The sequence below is a fragment of the Solenopsis invicta genome, chromosome 3 (genome assembly GCF_016802725.1).
Source record: "Solenopsis invicta isolate M01_SB chromosome 3, UNIL_Sinv_3.0, whole genome shotgun sequence".
NCBI lineage: Eukaryota > Metazoa > Arthropoda > Insecta > Hymenoptera > Formicidae > Solenopsis > Solenopsis invicta.
In genome coordinates this window covers 30,291,552-30,312,160 of record NC_052666.1, presented here as the reverse complement: position 1 = coordinate 30,312,160, position 20,609 = coordinate 30,291,552, and the positions used below count along the sequence as shown (strand labels likewise).

Genomic DNA, 20,609 nt, shown 5'->3' with positions numbered 1-20,609 from the left:
ATAAGGAAGTTGTCAATACAAATATTTCATTCTCTCCCTTTAAAATTATTTAAAAGATTTTTTATCTTGTATATACATTTTCTTAATATAACGAATAAAACAATTTTTTAATGATAAATTAATTAATGATAAATTAATTACGCAAAATGGGTGAATTACCATTAAGATAGGATACAGAAAGCGGGCTAATATAGGATTACAACCAATGTAATCGGAATCCTAGAAATCCTTAGGATCAACGATGATGCCTGCGGTTAATCCTACTTACCCCATCCGAAAACGACGTAGCCTATGATGCTCGAGTTGGCATCGGTGAAGAGCGCGAAGAAGACCAGATTGTGTAGATATATACCTTCCATCAAGATCCAGGAGTAGTTCGCAAGGATAAAATACTGCCACAGACTGGTGAACATCTTGCATTGCCAATTGCTCTCCTTCTCGTCAAGCACCCAGAAGTCCTCGTTGACTTTGATCACGGCATCCGCCAGTCCGATACCGGACACGAAGAGCATGTCCTTCAGTAGTGCCATGAACGCTCGCATCACGAACGAGACGAACAGGTGCATGTGCAATATATTCCGTGGGCATCGCAATTTCCTACGTCCGATGGGAGACAAACTTGAACGTGGCAACGCGAATTACGTTTCGATTAGGAGGTGCGAGAGAGAGAGTTTTGTGCGGCGCCGTGAGACACAATACGAGATTTTGAAACGAAACCAATCGTGCCGATGAGACAGGATCCCGGTGATCCTCGAGATGCTTTGCAATTTTATATCAGCGTAAACAAGACGTAAAATTTATTGCTCTTTTATGGAGCAGCTTCGACGTTAAAATCCTTATTTTACAGCGCGATATGTGTTTAGAATAAGAAAAATGGAAAGGTGTACGATAAAACGCTCTTCTTCAATATTCTTTTTAGTCTCAATTAAAAAAAAAAAATCAAAAAAGATGAGGCGCCTTATTTTGCAATTACGATCTCTCATTTGCATAAATATACTTACTTAATAGTGGCCAAAATGCAAAACGCGATGATGAGAGTGAACAGGGAGATTGAGTAGCCGAGTTTCGAGATGGTCTTCACGATCGGGAAGTATTTCTACAACATTCAATTGCGCTTTAAATGTGAAATAATTAATTAAGTTACCTTTTACCCATAAATTTAATTATTAAAGCAATTGGACGGTGATGCGCGTCTCGCATGGTTAATAATATTATTTAATTAAAGAGTAAATACAGTAGGCTCTCACGATGTAAATCAAATAAGAAAAAAATATCTCTGTGAGCAGAATTGGGTGTTCGTATGTATAAAATTATTGTGCAAGTAATTTTGTACGAAATATCGTTAATATTAACTATAAACATAAATAATTTAAAAAATTGAACGTTAAATGATCAAACTGATTTATTTCGCGTAAGTGATCTTAAGTGTAACTTTTCTTAATTAATTTGTTGACAGCAGCTTCGATAAAGCTTCCTAAAACAATGGCATTATGTATGATTTCTATCAGGAGAGTAAATTACGAAAGTTTGAAATTGTGTTTAATGTGCGGCCCTTATAAAACTTCCCTACAATTCTCCCCTACTATGGATCTGTACTATACTGTACATTGACGGCATTCCACGTTGGCATTCTCATTCTGTATTCCCTTTCATACTGCGAGCTTTATGATCGTCAAGGAGATCACTTGCTATTACGTTACAATTCCGTTATCGCTTTACGAAAGCCCCTATATGAAACTCCTACAGTTGTCCTACATTCACGCATCAAGTAAAGCGCTTTAACTGTATTTGGATTTAACTATGGTCAAGTTTGTATTAAAAGTCGATCAATAAAAAGGGCTGATTTTTATCCGAAGTGGCAAATCAAAATGGTCTTTTTTTGTAACTTTTCAAGGTGCTGAATCTGATTCTGACCTTAAAAAAATTTTAATTTGTCGGAAAAATATTAAAATCAACATATTAAGTTATTAAACATTTAATACGATCAATTATTAATGTTGAGCTTTACGAACGCGTTTTCCTACTAGTAAAAACATGATAATACTCTTATCTCTAATAATTCATGTTCCGCTCTCGATAAAAAAGAAAATAAAAAATTATTGATATCTAAAAATAAAAGTATTATCCAGAAGAGCTAAGGTAAGCGTACTTTATGGCCTATCCAATATAGCTTACTTGCTTGTTTCGAAGTAGTTATATGCTGAAGTGAACAAATAGCGTTAGTATGTCGTATAAGCTGTCAACGTAACTTGTTTGCAACAGTTGACTGCTTAGTTTGTTGTATATTCTGTTGTTGATAGTGAGGTCAAAAATAGAAGTTTCTTGATTATGTTTCTCACGATCTAATATTTCGTAGAAAAGTTATTGCTTTCTATAACTATTAAATGATGGTTATTTATCTCCGTATTCATATTATTGTAGCTTTATATTTATGCTTTGCAACACAATTATTTACAATAATTCATATTGTCATCATAGCATCCTGTTTGAAGTTAAAGAAAGAAAACTCTTTGTAAAATAGAACCAATATGACCTAGATTAATAATGAGTACACATACATATCGATTGTAATGTTTTTCCAGTACTTTTTTTTTTCTTTAGATCATAAATTTTTATCCAATTTCTAAACTCCGATTTATAAGCCATTATTTTAAGAGAAAAAAGTTAAGACAAATCAATTATTATTTACTTAATGGATTGTTGATGAAAATAGTTCTGTGTGCACTCTTACATGTTAATATGTTAATATGTCAATATGTTAATATCACTATTACAAAACTGATTAAAAAAATACCAGATAAATAATTACTGAAAAAAAGCAGAACTTATTTTAATTTGGATGGCAAAGCTGGTGTCTCAATTGTAACTCTACGTGGGTGAACGAATCTTGCTTGATTTAAAAATTAAGCGCGGAGTCTTGGTGGAAAATTCTTTTCAGTATTTTCCACCCGACCTGCTCGATAACATCATTACAACGTCGCTATTGGCTCATTTACCCGCCCCGTTCAGTTCATTATCGTCTAAGTCTGGAAACTAACTTGGCAGCAACGTCACGGGGTTTCCCGTGAACGGTGCAAAGCGTCAGCGACGCAACCCCCTTCACGCTGGAACGACAAAACGTTTATGGCTCTCATTTCCTTGCGTGTAGAGCAACTGACGTCACGTTGCTGTGTGATTCCAATCGATCTTTTCATCTCCGCCGTTTTCCGCACGGCAGTGCCGCGTGGAAAACCCGAGGGAAAGATTTTTGTTGTTTTCGAATGTACTTGTTCATGTCTACACGTTTCTATCGAGATGAATAATAGTCTGTTGTTTCTGCGTCGCTCTTTCCTTACCCCAATGAGAGTGGCGTTGTTCGCGACGTCCGTTATGTTCAGGACAGTGACCATGGATTCTGGAAAGCATTGGCTGAAGTTGCTCCATGTACTGTGGGTCTTGTCGTTCCAGTACCATTCACCATTAGGCATGCATTGCTTCGAAGCGAATGCCTGAAACATAAATTTTCTCTTATTTATGCGCTTTTCGATCGACTCACGTTAGATTTTAAGAGGATATTCTTGCTTTTGAGCTTTAACAAATTTATTTATTATTTTTAATAATTTAAATAGAGAGAGAGAGAGAGAGAAAGAGAGAGAGAGAATAATTTTGTTCACATAACATAGTCAGTTAAAAAATTAGTGTAAAATTCAACATATATCGCAAGCGGTCCACTCAAATTTTTGTGTTAATTTAACATAAAATAAATGTTAGAAAGTAACATAAATATTATGTAAACAATAAACACAACTAACACTTCAATATAATTTGGAAATAGATTGTAAAAACGCATTTCTCTAATGAAATTAATATTTATAATATGTTAACATGTATATTTTATTCGTTTATTTTAAAATTTACGTTTTAAAATTGTTATTTTTGAACATATTATTTATTTAAATTACGTTATTATAACACTAAGAAATATCAATTTAACACAAAGTATTCAAATAACCCACTCACATTATGTTAAATTAACGTTTAAATATGTTAAAAATTTGTCACAAAAATTTGAACAAAGACCGGTTTTAACATAAGTACAAAACATTTTCTAATGTGTACAAACTGTTTGAAAAATTTTTAACGTGTTTTTTTTTAAATAGCATTTTAAAAAACTGTTGATACGATAATTAATTTAGTTTTAATCCAATGGGTTTAAATTTTTTAGAAGATATTCGCATGTTTCTCTCTCAATCAAATAGTCCCAAAGTTCCAGCTTTTCGATTTCTTTGGTTAGAGAAAGTCTTAAAAAAAAAGCAAAAAATCTAACATTCTTTCAACACTTTATCATTTTTGTAAAAATTAATTTTTTAATTCGGTTATAAGTCGGATGAAAATTATTTACGTTAAATTAAAAATTTCTTTAAATTTTTTATTTCAGATAATCTACAACTTAAATCATGGTAACATTGAACCAATATTTTTTTCATATGTCCATATACGCAGATTTACAAATAAATGTCAAACATATTTTTCTTAATATCATAAGTCGAACAAATTTGTGATGAGCATTCAAATATTAAAGGATAATTGTACACCAAGTTTCGAGTTTACAGCTTTTATATTTTTCCTAAAACGTCCCAAAAAAGAATATAAAATTGACAGCGAGAATATGCCCTTAAAATTAAGGATATCTTTTAGTCAACATAAATTAAATGGGTAATCTCGCAAATTCAGCATCAGTAACTGTATTATAGATTTTAACGTTAGCTTCGAAAGGTTAATGCAAATATAAAGATACACCGTTGTCTCTCGAGTTACGAATACACATCGAAACAGAATTACAGGAGTGCATTTCAATTAAGTTATACTTTAAATCGATTTTACTTGAGAGACAGAAAATTTCAATTAGCGGATTATCTGCAAAGATATATTTTAACGCGTACACAAGAAAGTTGTAAAACCAAATGACGCTTAGCAAAGATAGAGCAAATGGAGCAAATTTGTCGAGAAATCGTTCGTACACATCACCGAAATGCGTCGGAGACGTTCCAATTACTTGTAAAAACTGAATTTTATTACGTCGATCCACGAGGGTTTTACGTCAGAGAGCGGCGGCGTTGTTAGATCAGAAAACTGATTTAATTAAGCTTCTCACGGCTAAGTAAAACTCAATATTAATTATTACTGGTATTAATTCAACATTATTTTATCGAATAAAATTTCGGGAAAGCGAAATTTCTAGGAAATCCATCGGATCAATCCCGTTTGAATTTGAACATGATCCAATCCAATTTGAACATGATCGTGATTACGTACATGAGAGTCGAAACCCACGATGTAAGAGGGGCATTGCTGAACGACCAGTTGCCCAGGTGCCGTCGAGTTCCAACATAGTATATCGTCCCAAATCTCGGGACACCAGCCTGAATAGATCGCATCGAAACATTAGCGCAAAGATGAATAACAAAGCTTATCTATGGAGCAGCAAATTAATTATTATTAGATAATATAGCAGTAGCAAAATCATTATTAATATAAGTATTCGGTACGAAAGGAAAAAATATTGTTGGAAAATACTCTGTTTCAACGTTTTTACTTTTTGGGACTCGCGCAGTCCTGTGCTTATGACAAATTTTTAATTACAAACTCGGCAGGATATCATGCACACATTTTTTATATTAAGCTCTTTGCATTCGCAGAGCGTTTATAAATTCGTTTATAAACATACTCGTTTCGTACACTGAGAGAAAAAATTATTACTATAATTTAACTATAATTTAGAGGAAGAAAGGAGGTAATGGAATATTATTTTAACATAACAATAAATATTAACACGATACAATTTTTATCAACACCAATTTGTAAAAACCGTCTTAAATCCTATTAAATTTTGCAGACAAAAAACAGTAAAAAATAAGTACAAATTTATATAAAAATTAAATGATCAATTTGAGTAACAGACATAACATAAATAATATCAGAAATAAAAGCGACTGATGAATTAAAGTAGGAAAATCATATGCTCATAAATCGTAAAGTATTAACTTTTGTGCTTTTCTTTTCATTATTTTCTTTTCATATTCATGCAACGTGGGTCGCATGATGATCGCGTGTACCGGGCTGCTAACGTGCCGTATACGCAAATCTGAGCTTCCTTCTAAATAAAATATAAAATTTAAAAGTAAATAAAATTGGAGTAAAGGAACTCACGTCACTGCTCGCGCGCCCCGTGCACACGTGACCGCGAGGCGAGGCGACTCGAGCGACGCGCGCGGCGCGATGCGAAATTCTATGGGCAAAGAATGCGGCATAAACCATAGCTCCGAATTTCCGCGAATTTGGAAAATTCGCCCCACAGCGTTCCGTGCTTACAAGCTGGGCTTATATAAGAGCGTCTCGTATATTCCTTTTGTGCGCTTTCAGACAACACGAGAGAGGACCTTGAGAAGCCTCGACTCTTGAAATCGTCGTAAGCTTTTTCCGTAAGTTTTTTCAAGCGTGGGCTACAATGGCATCAGTAGTAGTAGATTACGATGTATAAGACGCTAATAAAACCATTGTAGCCCACGCTTCAAACTTCTTGAGAACTACCACCAGTGCCTCTCCCTCTCACTCTCTTTTTCTCTTTCGGAGGTGTGCGCTCCGCGACTCTCCGCTTCCTCTCTTTCTATTCTTTTTCGGAGGTGTTCATCCTGCGATTCTCCGCTTCCTTCTTTTTCCCCCCAAGGAGGAGTGCGCTTTTTGCGACGCGACTCTCCTCCATTATTTCTTAGGCACCAATGCGTTTATTAGGTTATCTCTTTAATTCATTAAAACTTTTTTCTATCATATGCCCCCCTCTCTCTCTCTATTATTTATATATATATTAAAACTTTTTTCTATCATATGCCCCCCTCTCTCTCTCTATTATTTATATATATATATATAACCTTTCGATTTTTGGAACATAACTTTTATCGAAGTGTATCGAATGCACTCAAAATTTTATAGTAAATGCTTAATGAAAGATACACCTTGTACGTAAAGTGTAATGAAATTTGACAACATATCTTATGATATTCCAATTTTTTATTAATTTTTTCATAGTTGCACTTTTATGCACTTTCTTTGTTTTTTGTGTCGCAATCATTTTTTTACCATCATAACCTAGTTTCAGCAGTTAGATTTAATATTCCACATTATTTATATGATACTATTGTTATGACTCAAAATTAATTATGATTAAAATTTTACATACTTTAGAAATTTCAAATAAAAATAATTTTTTACAAGTTGCTATTTTCATTATTTGATAAAAAGTTATTATTTATGTAAGTTATACTTATCATACATAAGTTATACTTATTATGAAAATATATTATGATTTAATAGATCATGTCCTTTAAAACAAGTTATGCTAAAAAAAAAATCAAAAGGTGATATAATTTTGGCCAGTACTGTATATATATATATATATATATATATATATATATATATATATAAAATTCACTTTGCTATGCGTTAGCTCCAATCTCCGCTTCGTCTCTCTCTCTCTGGCTCGGCCATTGATAAATAGAGCACTTCTCGCGCACGGATAAGGATATATACTTCTCATTGCTTTTGTTTAAATCATTTCAAAATAAAATTCTTTTCAGGTTCAGTATGAGCAAAAACAAGAAGGCCCACCGGGGAAAAGCTGGAGGTCGCCTCCGACGTCTCCGACGCCTCCGCGCTTTACAAAGAGATCTGTTAAAGATCAAAGAATTTCTTAACTCTTCTGTCGAGGAAACGCAGAAGCAACTTTCGCCTCCACCTGAGGCCCCAGCAGAAGCTGAGCCAAAGACTCAAAGGCTATCGCCCTCGCCTCTACCGTGCGACCCACAGGAAAGCCCAATGCCCCAAAAATCTGCCATGGAGCTGGTTCCTCCGCGAAGACCCACCCGGCCATGCCCGATTGCCACACACGCCAGGAAGCCGGGCACCCTTGCGCCCCGGTGCCCCAGCGTTTAATGCCGCGCATATCAGCTAACGTAACCGTTTATTATAATATAGAGAAACTACTAATTGCAAAGTTTGTAATTATCAATTAAATTGTCTCATTTACAAACATTTGTATATATTTATATATACGTATATCTATTGTCGTTTGTCATAATATATCGAATTAAAACAAAAATTTCTTCTATAACAAATTATTAGCCTTTTTCCTCCTCCATTCCTTCATTTTCAATAATTACGCTCCGAAGCCCACGCTCGGACGTCACAAAAATTTCTTTTAACAATTTTTTTGGTTTAAAAAAAAACTTTTTAAAATAATTGTTTTACTGCTAGTAAGCATTATGCGACGTCCACTACGAGGTTGTAAAGTCGCAAAAATGATTATCAACATCAGTAATGCAAATGTTTCATAACTCTATCTCACGATAACTCTCAGTACATGATATAACTTTATACACCGAATTCATGTACACATTATGGCACACATTAAATTCAATTATATCATTTGAAAACCACATTTATATCCTTAAAGCTGGACTAAAGTTAAAAAAATTAATATTTAACGTTTCAAAATTAATAAGAGTATAAACTTGTAAAAATCTTTGCTACCTGTAAAATTGAAATACAGCTTTTATAAAAACGCAGTACATGACCAATGACCAACCTACAATGTCTAAATAGACAATAACGAAATAATTTTAATCCTTTTTTTTAAGAATTTAACACGAATTGCACGATATATCACGTCATTTTACCATACGTATTTTACAACCCCCGCCTTTCCTCTAGTCATTTTCGATGCCAACTATGTATTTATAGTTGTTTTAACCATGCAAATTATATATATATATATATATATATATATATATATATAAAAACTATTAGTTATTATTACTGTATAAATAGTAAGTAAATGTTAAAAAATAAAAAAGTTGTATTTATTATGTAATTTGATCTACTTTAGAAATGATTACTTTATTATTCCACATCTTGATATTTTATTATATTAATATTTAAAATTTCTATAAAATTATCATTCATGGTAAAATTTTGTCATCGTAAAACTAATAAACAAAAGGTTATTATTACTGACATTATAACATAATAATGACTCTAAAAATAAAATTCTTAATTATAATTACCTTATCAAACAATTATGGTCACAAATATTAAACGCTTTTTTCGCAGTGTACATGCAAAATATACATATTAATTTGCATGGATTTCTAGTGCTATTCGGTAAAACCGCAGTAAAGATTCGATTATACGTATATCCCGCTGTATTATTAATTAAATGTACTGTGAGTTATATCGAGCGAATCGGCCATTGTCATAAGCGGCGATGAGAATAATAATAATAGGGGCCGCTAGGTTTGATCGTCGGGGTTGTTTGCCAGCTAAAGACAAGTACGAAATTCGACGCAGTTCACCGGATTACCGGTCTTTCAGCGGCTTACAGGAATAGGAATCCATTAGCTCCTGGAGGTCCGTGTGGAATTGCATTTAGCCGTATTCTCACATGTATATCATGCGTCGCAATTCTGTATGCGAATATGGTAGGTCATACGGAGAGCACGCCAGCGCGAATTTACTTGAAACAATGTACTCGATATTATCGGCATATTCACTACGCGTATTATAAGCCGCGAATTACGTCGCCGTGCCCAATCAATGCATCACGTATTCCGTTGCGTGTTATTTATAATTTTGTTGAAAATACGAGAAAAAAGTATTACAATTAAATATTAATATAAGAATAGATACGTTAACAAATACATTCGAAAAGCAAAAAAAGAAAAGTATATAGTTATAGTTATATATAAGCTCTCTTGAAAGTCGTGCATTGCATCTCGACCGAAGCCAGATATCAGCGTTCGTTCAAACTAACAAGGTTTGCACAACCGAGCTCGTCAATTTGGACAAAACTTTTTGGAGATATAGACTTGACTTAAAACTTGAATAATGATGTGCTTCGTTCGTGTCTTTTTTGTGTCCTAAGGATGTAACGTAGAATCTTTAAATGCTTCTTTAAAAGTCTCAAGGGCGTTTCGACTTTTTCATTTATATAATACTAAATAAAATAAACTATAAAATATGCAAGGCTTGAAGAAAATACCAACAAAAATTAAATTTTTAGGAAACAAAAAACTTCTTGATTTATTGTATAAATATAATATATAATTTTTCTCGATCCGGACATACAATAGATATCAGAACGAAGTATGTTTTAATTAACACTTTGATGACTTAAATTATTTGAAAGAAAAACATCTGGTCTTGTTTGGTTCTTGTTAATTTTATATTATCAGTTAATCCCATATTATTATTACTTATTAATCATACAATATTTTACAAGAGCTGTGCTCAAAACCGAAAAAAACGACTCACAGTTCGATATGAATTGAAACTTATGAAATATTGTTTTATCACGAAGCTCTTCCTATAACCGTCTTGCTATGACCGTCTATATCTTATACTTAATTTGTTAATAATTTTACTTATTACAGCTTCATGTAATAGTTGTTTCAAGTCTGACGAAAATGCGGTGCGCAGTTTGCATAAAAGAAAAATTGTAATCCTTATTCAATACTAACAATAAGATCCGCTGTGACCAATATAAGCCGTCTCATATTTATATTTGACATGTTCATCGGTCTAAATTTACATTTATTTTTGTAATTAATTTTTTCGTCTATTAAAAAGGATCTGCAACATCATTGAAAATATTTAATGTTTTAAATTAACATGTAATATAAATTCAAGAAAATTTGATTTATATTCAAATTAAAGAGATTTGATTCGATTCGACGTAAAAATTTCATATTCAACTTAATTCAATTTCGAACATGTTAAATTTAATTCTATTCGATTCAATCTCAAATGCTTGATTCGCACATTTTTGGAAAATATTATTTAAACTATAAAGCAATAATATTTTTTTTTTATTTACAAAATTTTACAAGCTGCTCTTAACAAAAACATCCTTTCATATTTCTCTATAAATTTTTTTAGTAATTTTTCCGTGGTCATATAATACATATACAGACAAAGATTTAGGCTTTACACTTAATATGTTGAGGAGTCTATTTAAAAAGAGTAAAGAAACCTCTAAACTTGTTTGGTTCTTGCTGGAAATTTTATAATAAACACGGAATTTTTTTATACAACTAACAACAGCGTTTGACTCGCATTAGCCTTCTTTCTTGAATTGTTATATTTTAAGCTAAAAAAGAAAAATATATAAAACGATATCTATAAGTCAGGAAAAGGTACGAAACTTTTGTGCAACGTATTTTCTAAGACTTAATGAAAAAGTTCGTTGGGTCATCGGATGTCGGCGTTTAAAATATGGGCAATCCATAAATTATGCATAAAACTAAATTATGTAAAACGGTAGAATTAAAAAAGGTGCTTCTAACTTCGTGTAACTGTGTAAACTATAATCTACATCGTAGCACCGTTCATCGAGTCTTCATTCTTTCAAGCTGCATTTAAATATTTCGCTTCTTAACAGTCGTAAAGGGTGAAGTAATTTACCGAAGCTTTTTGCGACTGTATCTCTCCATTTTATAAAACTTCAGTTAATCTCGGATAAAACGTTTTTCCCCTTTTGAGCAAATCAAACTACGAAATGCGACGAATGCTTTTGTAAGATCTCTGAATTGTGTTTAATCATTTCGCCTTAATAACTGAAAGAATTTACATGTAGAAATTGAGATGTAGAAATTAAGTTAATAAAACAATTGTCAGTGCAACTTGGTGCGTTAAGTAATACTGCTGCGTAACTTCCTTTTGTGTGCGAGGCGACACAATAAACGAAACTTGTGGAACTCTCTAGCCCGGACTTACAATGACGCTTGTGTAATTAATGGCGTAGCTTCGCGTTTGATTTCGTCGAGTTGCTCGAATGGAGCAGCATCGCGATGCGAGATTAATTGCGACGTTAATTGCTCCGGAGACATTCTATGGACGTTGTTTACTCGCGCGCAATTGTACACGCGCGGAAACGCGAAACGTGTGCCGCGACACGTGCGAGAGAGCACGCGATGAACATTAGTCCGTGTGCATCACGATCCCTCCGATCATCCTCGAGGCGCATTACGCGAGTTTATAACCTGTTGATTTTCAAATTGTTTACCATCGCCAATGCTGATTATCGGAGTCGCGCGATACTTTGAGAAAGCAAATAATTACGCTTTATGCGAATCGTGCATGATTACAAATCGAATTGTCTTTCATTACGACTAAAGTAGAAAAGTGAAGGACCTCCGAATGTTCGGAATTGTGATCGCATCATCGTTGTAACAAAAGTGTTCAAATTCTGTCAATATAATGCGCGATAGAGAAAAGTTACCGTTAATACCGACATAGGTTTCCTAAAACGATGCTCCCTGGTCTCTGTCTCGAAAATTAAATATTATACTATATTAATATTGATAAAAACCAGGGAAGTAACTCGTTTCTTTTGTAAAACGGTACTCATTGTAGAGAGCGGTACTCATTGTAACAAAGCTGTGGTTAATATTACTTTTTCTTCAGCAATTGTAACTTAATTTCGTTCTTTTCTTACTACAACTGTAACTTAACTTAGCCAGCAACCGCCAAGTTATAGTTATATAAATGTTGTAATTTCCCACTCAACAATGTAATTGTTATATAACAAGTGTTACATAACATTTATGTAACTGTAACTTGGTGTTTGCTGGGTAGATACATTTTTTTGGTAACACTAATTTAATATACAAGAATAGAAGGTCTGTATCAGTCACAGCAATTCTTGGTGCCAAATAATAATTTTTAATTTTTGCAATTTCCGACTCAAACTGCGCGCTGCATATTCGGATTTGAAACGCAGTCATGATGCTATAATATTAATGTTATAAGAAGCATTTATATAATATCCCCCCTCCCCGAAAAAACTGTAATTATTTTTCTACTTTCCTGTTTTAATTTCGTCAATCCAATGTAACATATTACTGTTTACTAATTTATTACATATAAATAATGTAGAGAAAGCAATACTAATTTAATGATTACTTTTATAATTTTTTTATGTATTTTAAATTTATTTGTCAATGTATGACTTGCGTTTAGTAGAATGAAGTGATAAATTATCTTCGACAATAGCTGTATCATATAAACATTGAAGTTGAGACTTTAAAGCCCTGGATCATTAGTTTACTGTTATTTTCTCAAAGTTTGAATTTGGCGAACTTTTTTACCGAAAAATATTCTTATAATTTTGATAATATATTCTAAATCTAAATTATTAATTCACTTAATATATTAATATATTATTTTAATTTTAGTTTCTCAAAATAACTACGATTCATTATATACAAAATAATGCAGCACATAACGGAGTGTTTAGTATAAGTAAAATAATTTAATGATGTTGAAAATGCAAAATTTTTATATTTAAAATAACAATATGTGCGTAAACATTAATTACAAAAAACTAACAAAAAAATAACGATTCGTTACTTTTTGAGAGAAAAAAATTGTAACTGTACCTAGTTACATCTAAAAAGTAACTTATAAAAATTCATAAAAACGTGACCTGTTTAGATAATTAGAGAAGTAAAAACTTTTCGTATATTCATGTATTTTTAAAATATAAAATCTGTTAAAATTTTTTAAAAGCAAAACTAAAGCTTTTATGACTCTTTTTTCTTTTGCAAATTGCATAGTTTAATTAAGAACATATTGTTGATAACATAGATTAGATACATCTGATACGTTTGCAACGTCCTAAAATATTTTATTTATTTTGTTTTTAGATTCTGCTCAATAATAAATGTAATCCAAAAACAAAATGTATTGGTATTAACAACTTTCATCTGTTCAGTGATTTAAATAAACCCACAAATGCCACAAGAAACACCTGTGTTATTAATACGCGTCGCTGACAAATAACAGAGAAATTAGTGTAATTATTTATAATTCTATTACGCAATATAATTATTTGTAGTTTGTGATCAATTGAGTGGCGCCTTCCCAGTCGTGTTTTCAGCATAATGGGCCGTAGTTTACCTACTGTATTTATCCAAATGACTAATGCGGCAATGTATTAATTAAAGCGGGCCAATAACTAACGTTCGATCATAATTTTCACGTGATACAGAGGCAAACACAAGTGGATTAAATGCGCGAATGGAATCAATTACAAATGATAAATGATACGAGGCAGCCGGCGAATGAAATTCGCGCCATGCAGGCGTCGAATTCAAGATCGTTCGAGCATATGGTAAGTCTTACTACTGGACGAGCTCTTTTAATGCGAGGAAATCATGCCAGCCGCGTAACACATCGGTATACAATCACCCTCTCTCGCACGAGATATCAATAGCGTTCGATGGCACTTCTCGCGCGTTTAATTTTTGCAATAGATTATCTTGCTTACCTGGTGCAAATATATTTCCACGATCGCAACGCTTGAATTCCAATTCCAGTTTGTCGAGCATGATTTTCTGGATTCGGTTGATGTCAACGTTCCCCTGAAACGAATTCGTAAATATTAATTAATATTTATAACATATAATTATTTAAAATGAAAATGATTCGCGTTTGATTTAAACATCGTTCTCGGAGCTTGTTCCGTCGAAATTACATTCACGATTCTCTCGCCGAGCGAGCGCGACAGATCAAGTCTCGATTGGCTGCCATCGACCAATCAAGATGCGATCATCGAAAGGACATGATTGACCCACGCAAGGATTGCGGATTCGTGTGTGTGTGTGTGTGTGTGTGTGTGTCGAGAAATGCCGTCAGAAACACAGAGTACACAGACCGTTCCTTGCGTTCACGAGTTTTATTGCGTTTTCGAATCCGTACTGATTTAGAAGCCGAGTGCATCGAGCCAAGCTTATAACCATTAGCAATAGCAGAAGCTGAGTCTTCATTTGTAATATCATTTAAATCACGCTGTGATATAAGGAAAGACCGAGTCCTCTCCGTGTCTGTACAAGCGAACACTGGTTATCAATAAATCTCTATGCAACAGAGCTTATATTACCGTTTTCAATTTTATATTTCTCAGATACACTAAGTGCTTTCCAATTGCAATATTTCTAGACACATGTACGCGGCTTCACAAGTCACGTATCAATTGTCGTAATCGTCGATGCATCACTATGACACAGTACTACACATCTGTACTCAATCCGAAGGCTACTAGTCAGCTGTGTAAGCTAGTGTTTTCTACTCCAATTAAATACTTACTAACGCGATAGCTATAAATGAGATTGAAACGATGAAAACGCAGTTATCATTATCAAGATTTAAAAAATGCTAAGGCATGGACATGGTATTGAAAAATAATAAAATCCTAACTTTATTTAAAACTGTGCAAAACGTACACACTTTGTTCCAATTGAATCGTGCATATGTGCCAAGCAATTGGAAAGCATCCACCGTAACTTTTCCCAATATCCAAGTCGCATGTCCCTTAAACTGTCGTCCAGAGAGCAATATATTTCGAAAAAACATATAAGTCGATTATGAACGAACAACATACGATGAAGCGTATTATAAATATAGAGTAGTTTTCTGTAACTTGATCATCTAAAATATCTCTTATTTTTAATGTTTAAAAAAAAAGTTGTTTCTTTTAAAAAGATAAATATTATGCGAGGTAGTATTTTTTTCATGCTCATTATCTTAGAGATTTCGAGATCTCCATATTTGGATCCATAAAAAATCTTGATCATGTGAGAGTATGACACTTGTAATGCAGAAGTACTGAAGATGGTGAAAATTTGAGCCAAAACCATGTTTGTATATAAATTTGAAATTAAATAATAATTAAAAAATATAATTAAAATATTTTTTTGCGCACTTGTTGCAGCACCGATTCCCAATTGCCCATTAAATTCTTTGTGATGTTTAAATTTTAAGATTATAAACGTTTTTTTTTATTAAATAGGATAGCATATTTTCATACGTAATGATGTAATTACTCTCTTATCGCTATATCTGCAATCGCTCAGTATCGCATGCATCCACACGCATTTGCCACACCTAATCAAATCCCTCGTAATAATGTAATTCAGAGACACAGTAATTAAAATACAGGGTGAGCCATTTGAATCTATCACCCCAAATATTTCCGTTTCCTTGCATTTTACAAGAAAATGTTTCAGACAAAAGTTGTATGGTTTCAAGGGGGTCATAAGATGGTGTCATTAATTTGACCTTGAATAGTTGCTTGAAGGTCACGTGAAGGACACCTCCAATTTTTTTAATAGGACTACCTACTTTTTATTACATATTCTTGTAGTTTATCTTGAGACCTTTCCAAAACACTACAAGAAAGTTTATTTTCGTTGAGTACTTTTTGAGTTGTGAGTCTTGAAAGCTACGGTGTACTGTAATTTTTAAGCGTCACAACTCAGAAAGTACTTAACAAAAATAAACTTTTTTGTAGTGCTTTGGAAAAAACTCGAAATAAACTACAAAAATATGCAATAAGAGATACAATGTTAGAGTATCGGTAGTTCCCTAATTAAAGAGTACTTCCCTAACATTCTATATTTTTTTATTGCATTTTCTTGTAGTCAATTTCGAGAGCTTTCCAAAACACTATAAATAAGTTTATTTTTGTTAAAGATTTTCCCAGTTATGACGCTTGAAAGTTACAGTACAACGTAACTTTAAAGCCTCACAACTCAGAAAGTACTCAACGAAAATGACCTTTTTTATAGTGTTTTGGAAAGGTCTCGAGATAAACTACAAGAATATGTAATAAAAAGTAGGTAGTCCCACTAAAAAAATTGGAGGTGTCCTTCACGTGACCTTCAAGCAACTATTCAAGGTCAAATTAATGACACCATTTTATGACCCTCTTGAAACCATACAACTTTTGTCTGAAACATTTTCTTGTAAAATGCAAGGAAACGGAAATATTTGGGGTGATAGATTCAAATGGCTCACCCTGTATATAGAAAATGTTGATTTCAAGATGACTAAACATAAAGAATCACATTTAAATGCTTTATTTCAAATTACTAAATAAAAATATGCCATTTTATAAAAAAAAATGTTGATCTCTAAATGACCGAATTATAGGACACCCTGGATAAGACTGTAACATAGTACAATAGACTATCTGCGTGATGGAATTCTCGACAAAAATACGAATTTATAGTTAAAGGGGATAGCATTAAACATTAAAGTGACATTATTAAGTAACGTTACAATATTGCACACGTGCATAATTTCACTTCGGTCCAAAGATAATCCGACTTATTTATTTGTACAGTACACGCCAAGCGTTTATTTCACTCGATTATACTTTCATATCCACTTGTATAATTAAATCGGGAAATTGAAACCATGCGAAAAATTCTCTCGGTATCATACTAATATAAAATACCAATAATATGCGTTCTCTATTTTTTTTTCTAGAACGCCTGTTTATAAAACGTTCAAAAAATATACCTCCAACTTTTTTTTCGATACATTTCAGATAGAAAATTCGTTAAATAAAATCAAGTTAAATAAAACAATTTGGCTTTAAATCGCTATACGGTTATCGCACAAATATTTCGAGTCTCCGTATTTAATTTGCGTATCTGTGCGTATTGGTATTGAAATGTGAAAACGCATTGGAAAACGCGAAATGTGCGGAGATATGTTAACTCCGGCTGGTTTCCACGCGAACGCGAAAAGCGAAAAAGCTCACTCCGAATGGACACCTTTGTGATTTTTAACTCAGTAAAGCCGATATCTTCCGCCGTGCTGGTTTTTACTGCTTTTTTTCCCCTCCCTTTTGTTGTATCCCGTTACGGAATTCGACAAATTCCACAATTTATTTTCTCATTGCGAGGAGGAAAAATATACCGCTGAAAAATATACCGGAGCTAAACGTCCATTGGATGATAAAGGCCTTTTCCTATTTATTTTTTTAGGCACGTATCCAAAAGTATTTACCGTTTCCAGCAAGTTCTTATTTCGAGGAATAGTGTTATAGAGTTTACGATAAAAGTTCACCTTCCCGATTTTATTAACTCGCATTTTTCGCTTACCCTTTTGCGGCATGCAAAATCACTTAGCATTAATTAAATTTTTTTCTCTATCTGTATCATAACTGTAAAAGAGATTTTTAGAAAGAGACAATTAATTAAATTGCGGTAAATTTAAGTAAAGTTGATGGAACTTTTCCTTATAAGATAAAATTCTATTACCTCTTATGCTTTCCTGTTACTCTCCTTATTTTTAAAACAAGTATATACATGTACTCGTGTTTTAAGATACAGAATAAAAAAAGGAATGTAGAGAGTATGTGCATTTAGATATCTAATAATTAATACTAAATTTGGTATAAATTGCAAATATCAATTATTTATATGTCTTTATTATTTATAATTAATCTATATTGTATTCTACATTCTTTAATAATTTAAATGAAAAGAAATAATAAATGCATGTATTAATCATGTGTTCATGCAATATTTTTGAATTTTGCTTGAATTTATCCAGAGCTACAATCGCCGTCTGTTGACCCAAATCCATACATACAAATCAAACGAACTAAATGTCATAAATTATAAATTATATAAATTATTATAAAAGATTATATGTATTATATGACTGTTAAACGATAATTAATTAATAATCATTTCTCAATTAAAATTTGCGTTGTAAATATTGACACTGCACGCAACAGATTTGTCGAGAGACCTTTCAATAAAGTTACATAGCAGTAATTGTTACAGTAATTGCTTGAAGAATTCATTGGTTTGAAGAATATCGTGATATATTTCTTTAAGTCAAAAATCTCAATTAAAACAAGTTTATGATTTATTCTGAAAAATTATTTTTCGGTAAATCAAGAATTTTTAAAAACGTTAATGAGATTATATGTTTCTACGAAATTTTAACAATTTCGCGTAAAAAAAATCTTCATTTATTTGACGTTCTTGGCCAAATGTATTATACTATGTTTTGATTGTTTTTATTTCAAATTTTATTCTCGTTATTACAAAAAATTTATATGTTATAACAAAGAGTGAATGTTTTTATTAATAAAAAGTAAAATATAAAAAATTTTCAATTTCTAATTTAATTTTCAAAAAATTTGTTATTATAAAAAAATTAATTTGAATATTTAATTTAAAAAAAAGTATCGTGCTTGGTTTTGTACCCGAGATTCGCGAGTCAAAAGTTACGACGCGAATGCTCTACTACCATCTTGGAAAGGATTTCTAATAGCAAAGCCAAAAATATTCTAGTTGTATTATATTTTTTCTCATTGCAATCTTATGCGATATAAAAATAAAACAACGTTAAGATAAAGTCTTTAATTTTTATTATTCTCCACCAAATTAAATAATATTAATTTATTGTCTTGAGACAAAAGTAACGTATATAAATAACACATGCGATGCATTATAAATAACATTTGCGGAAAACCTAGTAGTTTCTACGTAAAAGTTCTTATGAGCTTTTAGAACGAGATTTTTTTGATATTTGCAAAGCAAGCTCTCCTGCGAACTTTTATATTTTATTAGAAAAAAGTAACCCTTTAAATTTTTTTCAGTTCAATCTATTGTTAAATAAAGAATATTATGAAATTCACTACAAATTTCTATTTGTCTAATTTAAATCTGTTTGAGAAAATTAATAGCATTAAGATAATTTTATTCTGGATTTGAAAATTTTTCATTTAAGAATAAAATATTCTCTTCTTAATAATAATCATGATTGTCTCCATATCAATCTTATTATATTTTATAATACGTAGAAAAGCATTGAATTGAGAAATCTTTTCTGTGGATGGGCACAGTGATCAATCTACAATAGTAATAAAATATCTTTTTAGTACGTAACCTGATTTTGAATAATTTCATTAATTTTTATTAAAAAACAAGAAGCCATGCACTCATAATGCTTTGCCTAATTGATAATGCATCCTTCAAATTGATCGCAAAATTTTTCTTAATTGGAAACTGATTTTTTAGTTCTTGTCTATCGTTAAATGAAATTATTTAAATAAAATTGTTACAATGACTTGTTGCATATTTACAAGTCACTTCATTATGTTTTATATTTCTGAAAGTTTTATGAATATGTATGATTCTACGTTCTGACGAAATGTCCAAGACATCTCTATGACTGCACAAAGCCTCTTCTCTGGTTATACATTTATGACGCGCTCATTCATTCCCCTTTCTTTCGCTGTTTTCTATTTTATATGCTTCCCTCCGTCGTCTTGTCATCGCCTCGGTGACGCAACAATCCCATCTGACACTTTTGATTGTATTACCAGAGCGGACATTTCTGTCCAGGAATTTTTATCATCTCGACTATATTTTTTATGAAACGAGGTTAAGATAAAGTAAAGTTAGGAAACACTGTCAATAATAATCAATAGTCGAATATCCGATTGCGCAGTTTTATGATCGTCAGTTATAAAGCTGCAAATTAATATGGAAAACGGCATCGTTACATACATAAATTATAACCACGAAATTGTAATATTTCCTGTGATGAAATATACGAATATAATATTTGTAAATAATTTGTACGTTATAATATGGACGTATTTGAGATCAAACTTATTAATATTATTATTATTATTCTCAATTGTAATGAAGCATAACAACAGTTTAACTAATACAATTAGTTAAAGAAAAACGCCATTTATTGGTCGA

At 32.1% G+C, this 20,609-nt stretch overlaps 2 protein-coding genes across 16 annotated transcripts in view; one reads left to right on the top strand and one right to left on the bottom strand.

Annotated features, from left to right (window-relative positions):
* Positions 1-20,609, bottom strand: part of LOC105204554 (secretin receptor) — a 90,683-nt gene that overhangs the window by 10,201 nt on the left and 59,873 nt on the right. For 13 of the 14 annotated variants that reach the window (XM_039446408.1, XM_039446409.1, XM_039446413.1 and 10 more), the window contains 5 exons: positions 14,360-14,453; positions 5,296-5,402; positions 3,336-3,488; positions 1,002-1,096; positions 269-618 (listed from right to left, as the gene is read on the bottom strand). In XM_039446408.1, coding sequence (XP_039302342.1) covers positions 269-618; positions 1,002-1,096; positions 3,336-3,488; positions 5,296-5,402; positions 14,360-14,453 — 799 coding nt within the window. The remainder of the gene's footprint in view (positions 1-268; positions 619-1,001; positions 1,097-3,335; positions 3,489-5,295; positions 5,403-14,359; positions 14,454-20,609) is intronic. The other variant, XM_039446406.1, reaches the window with a different exon arrangement.
* Positions 6,180-8,123, top strand: LOC113003271 (TANK-binding kinase 1-binding protein 1). 2 transcript variants are annotated; one of them, XM_039446420.1, is made up of 2 exons: positions 6,180-6,448; positions 7,614-8,123. In XM_039446420.1, the coding sequence occupies exon 2, from the start codon at positions 7,621-7,623 to the stop codon at positions 7,966-7,968; it is 348 nt and encodes a 115-aa protein (XP_039302354.1). In that variant the 5' UTR covers positions 6,180-6,448; positions 7,614-7,620; the 3' UTR covers positions 7,969-8,123. The 2 variants fall into 2 exon arrangements, with proteins under 2 accessions (XP_039302354.1, XP_025987859.2); XM_026132074.2 differs by having other exon boundaries at positions 6,183-6,461; positions 7,614-8,121.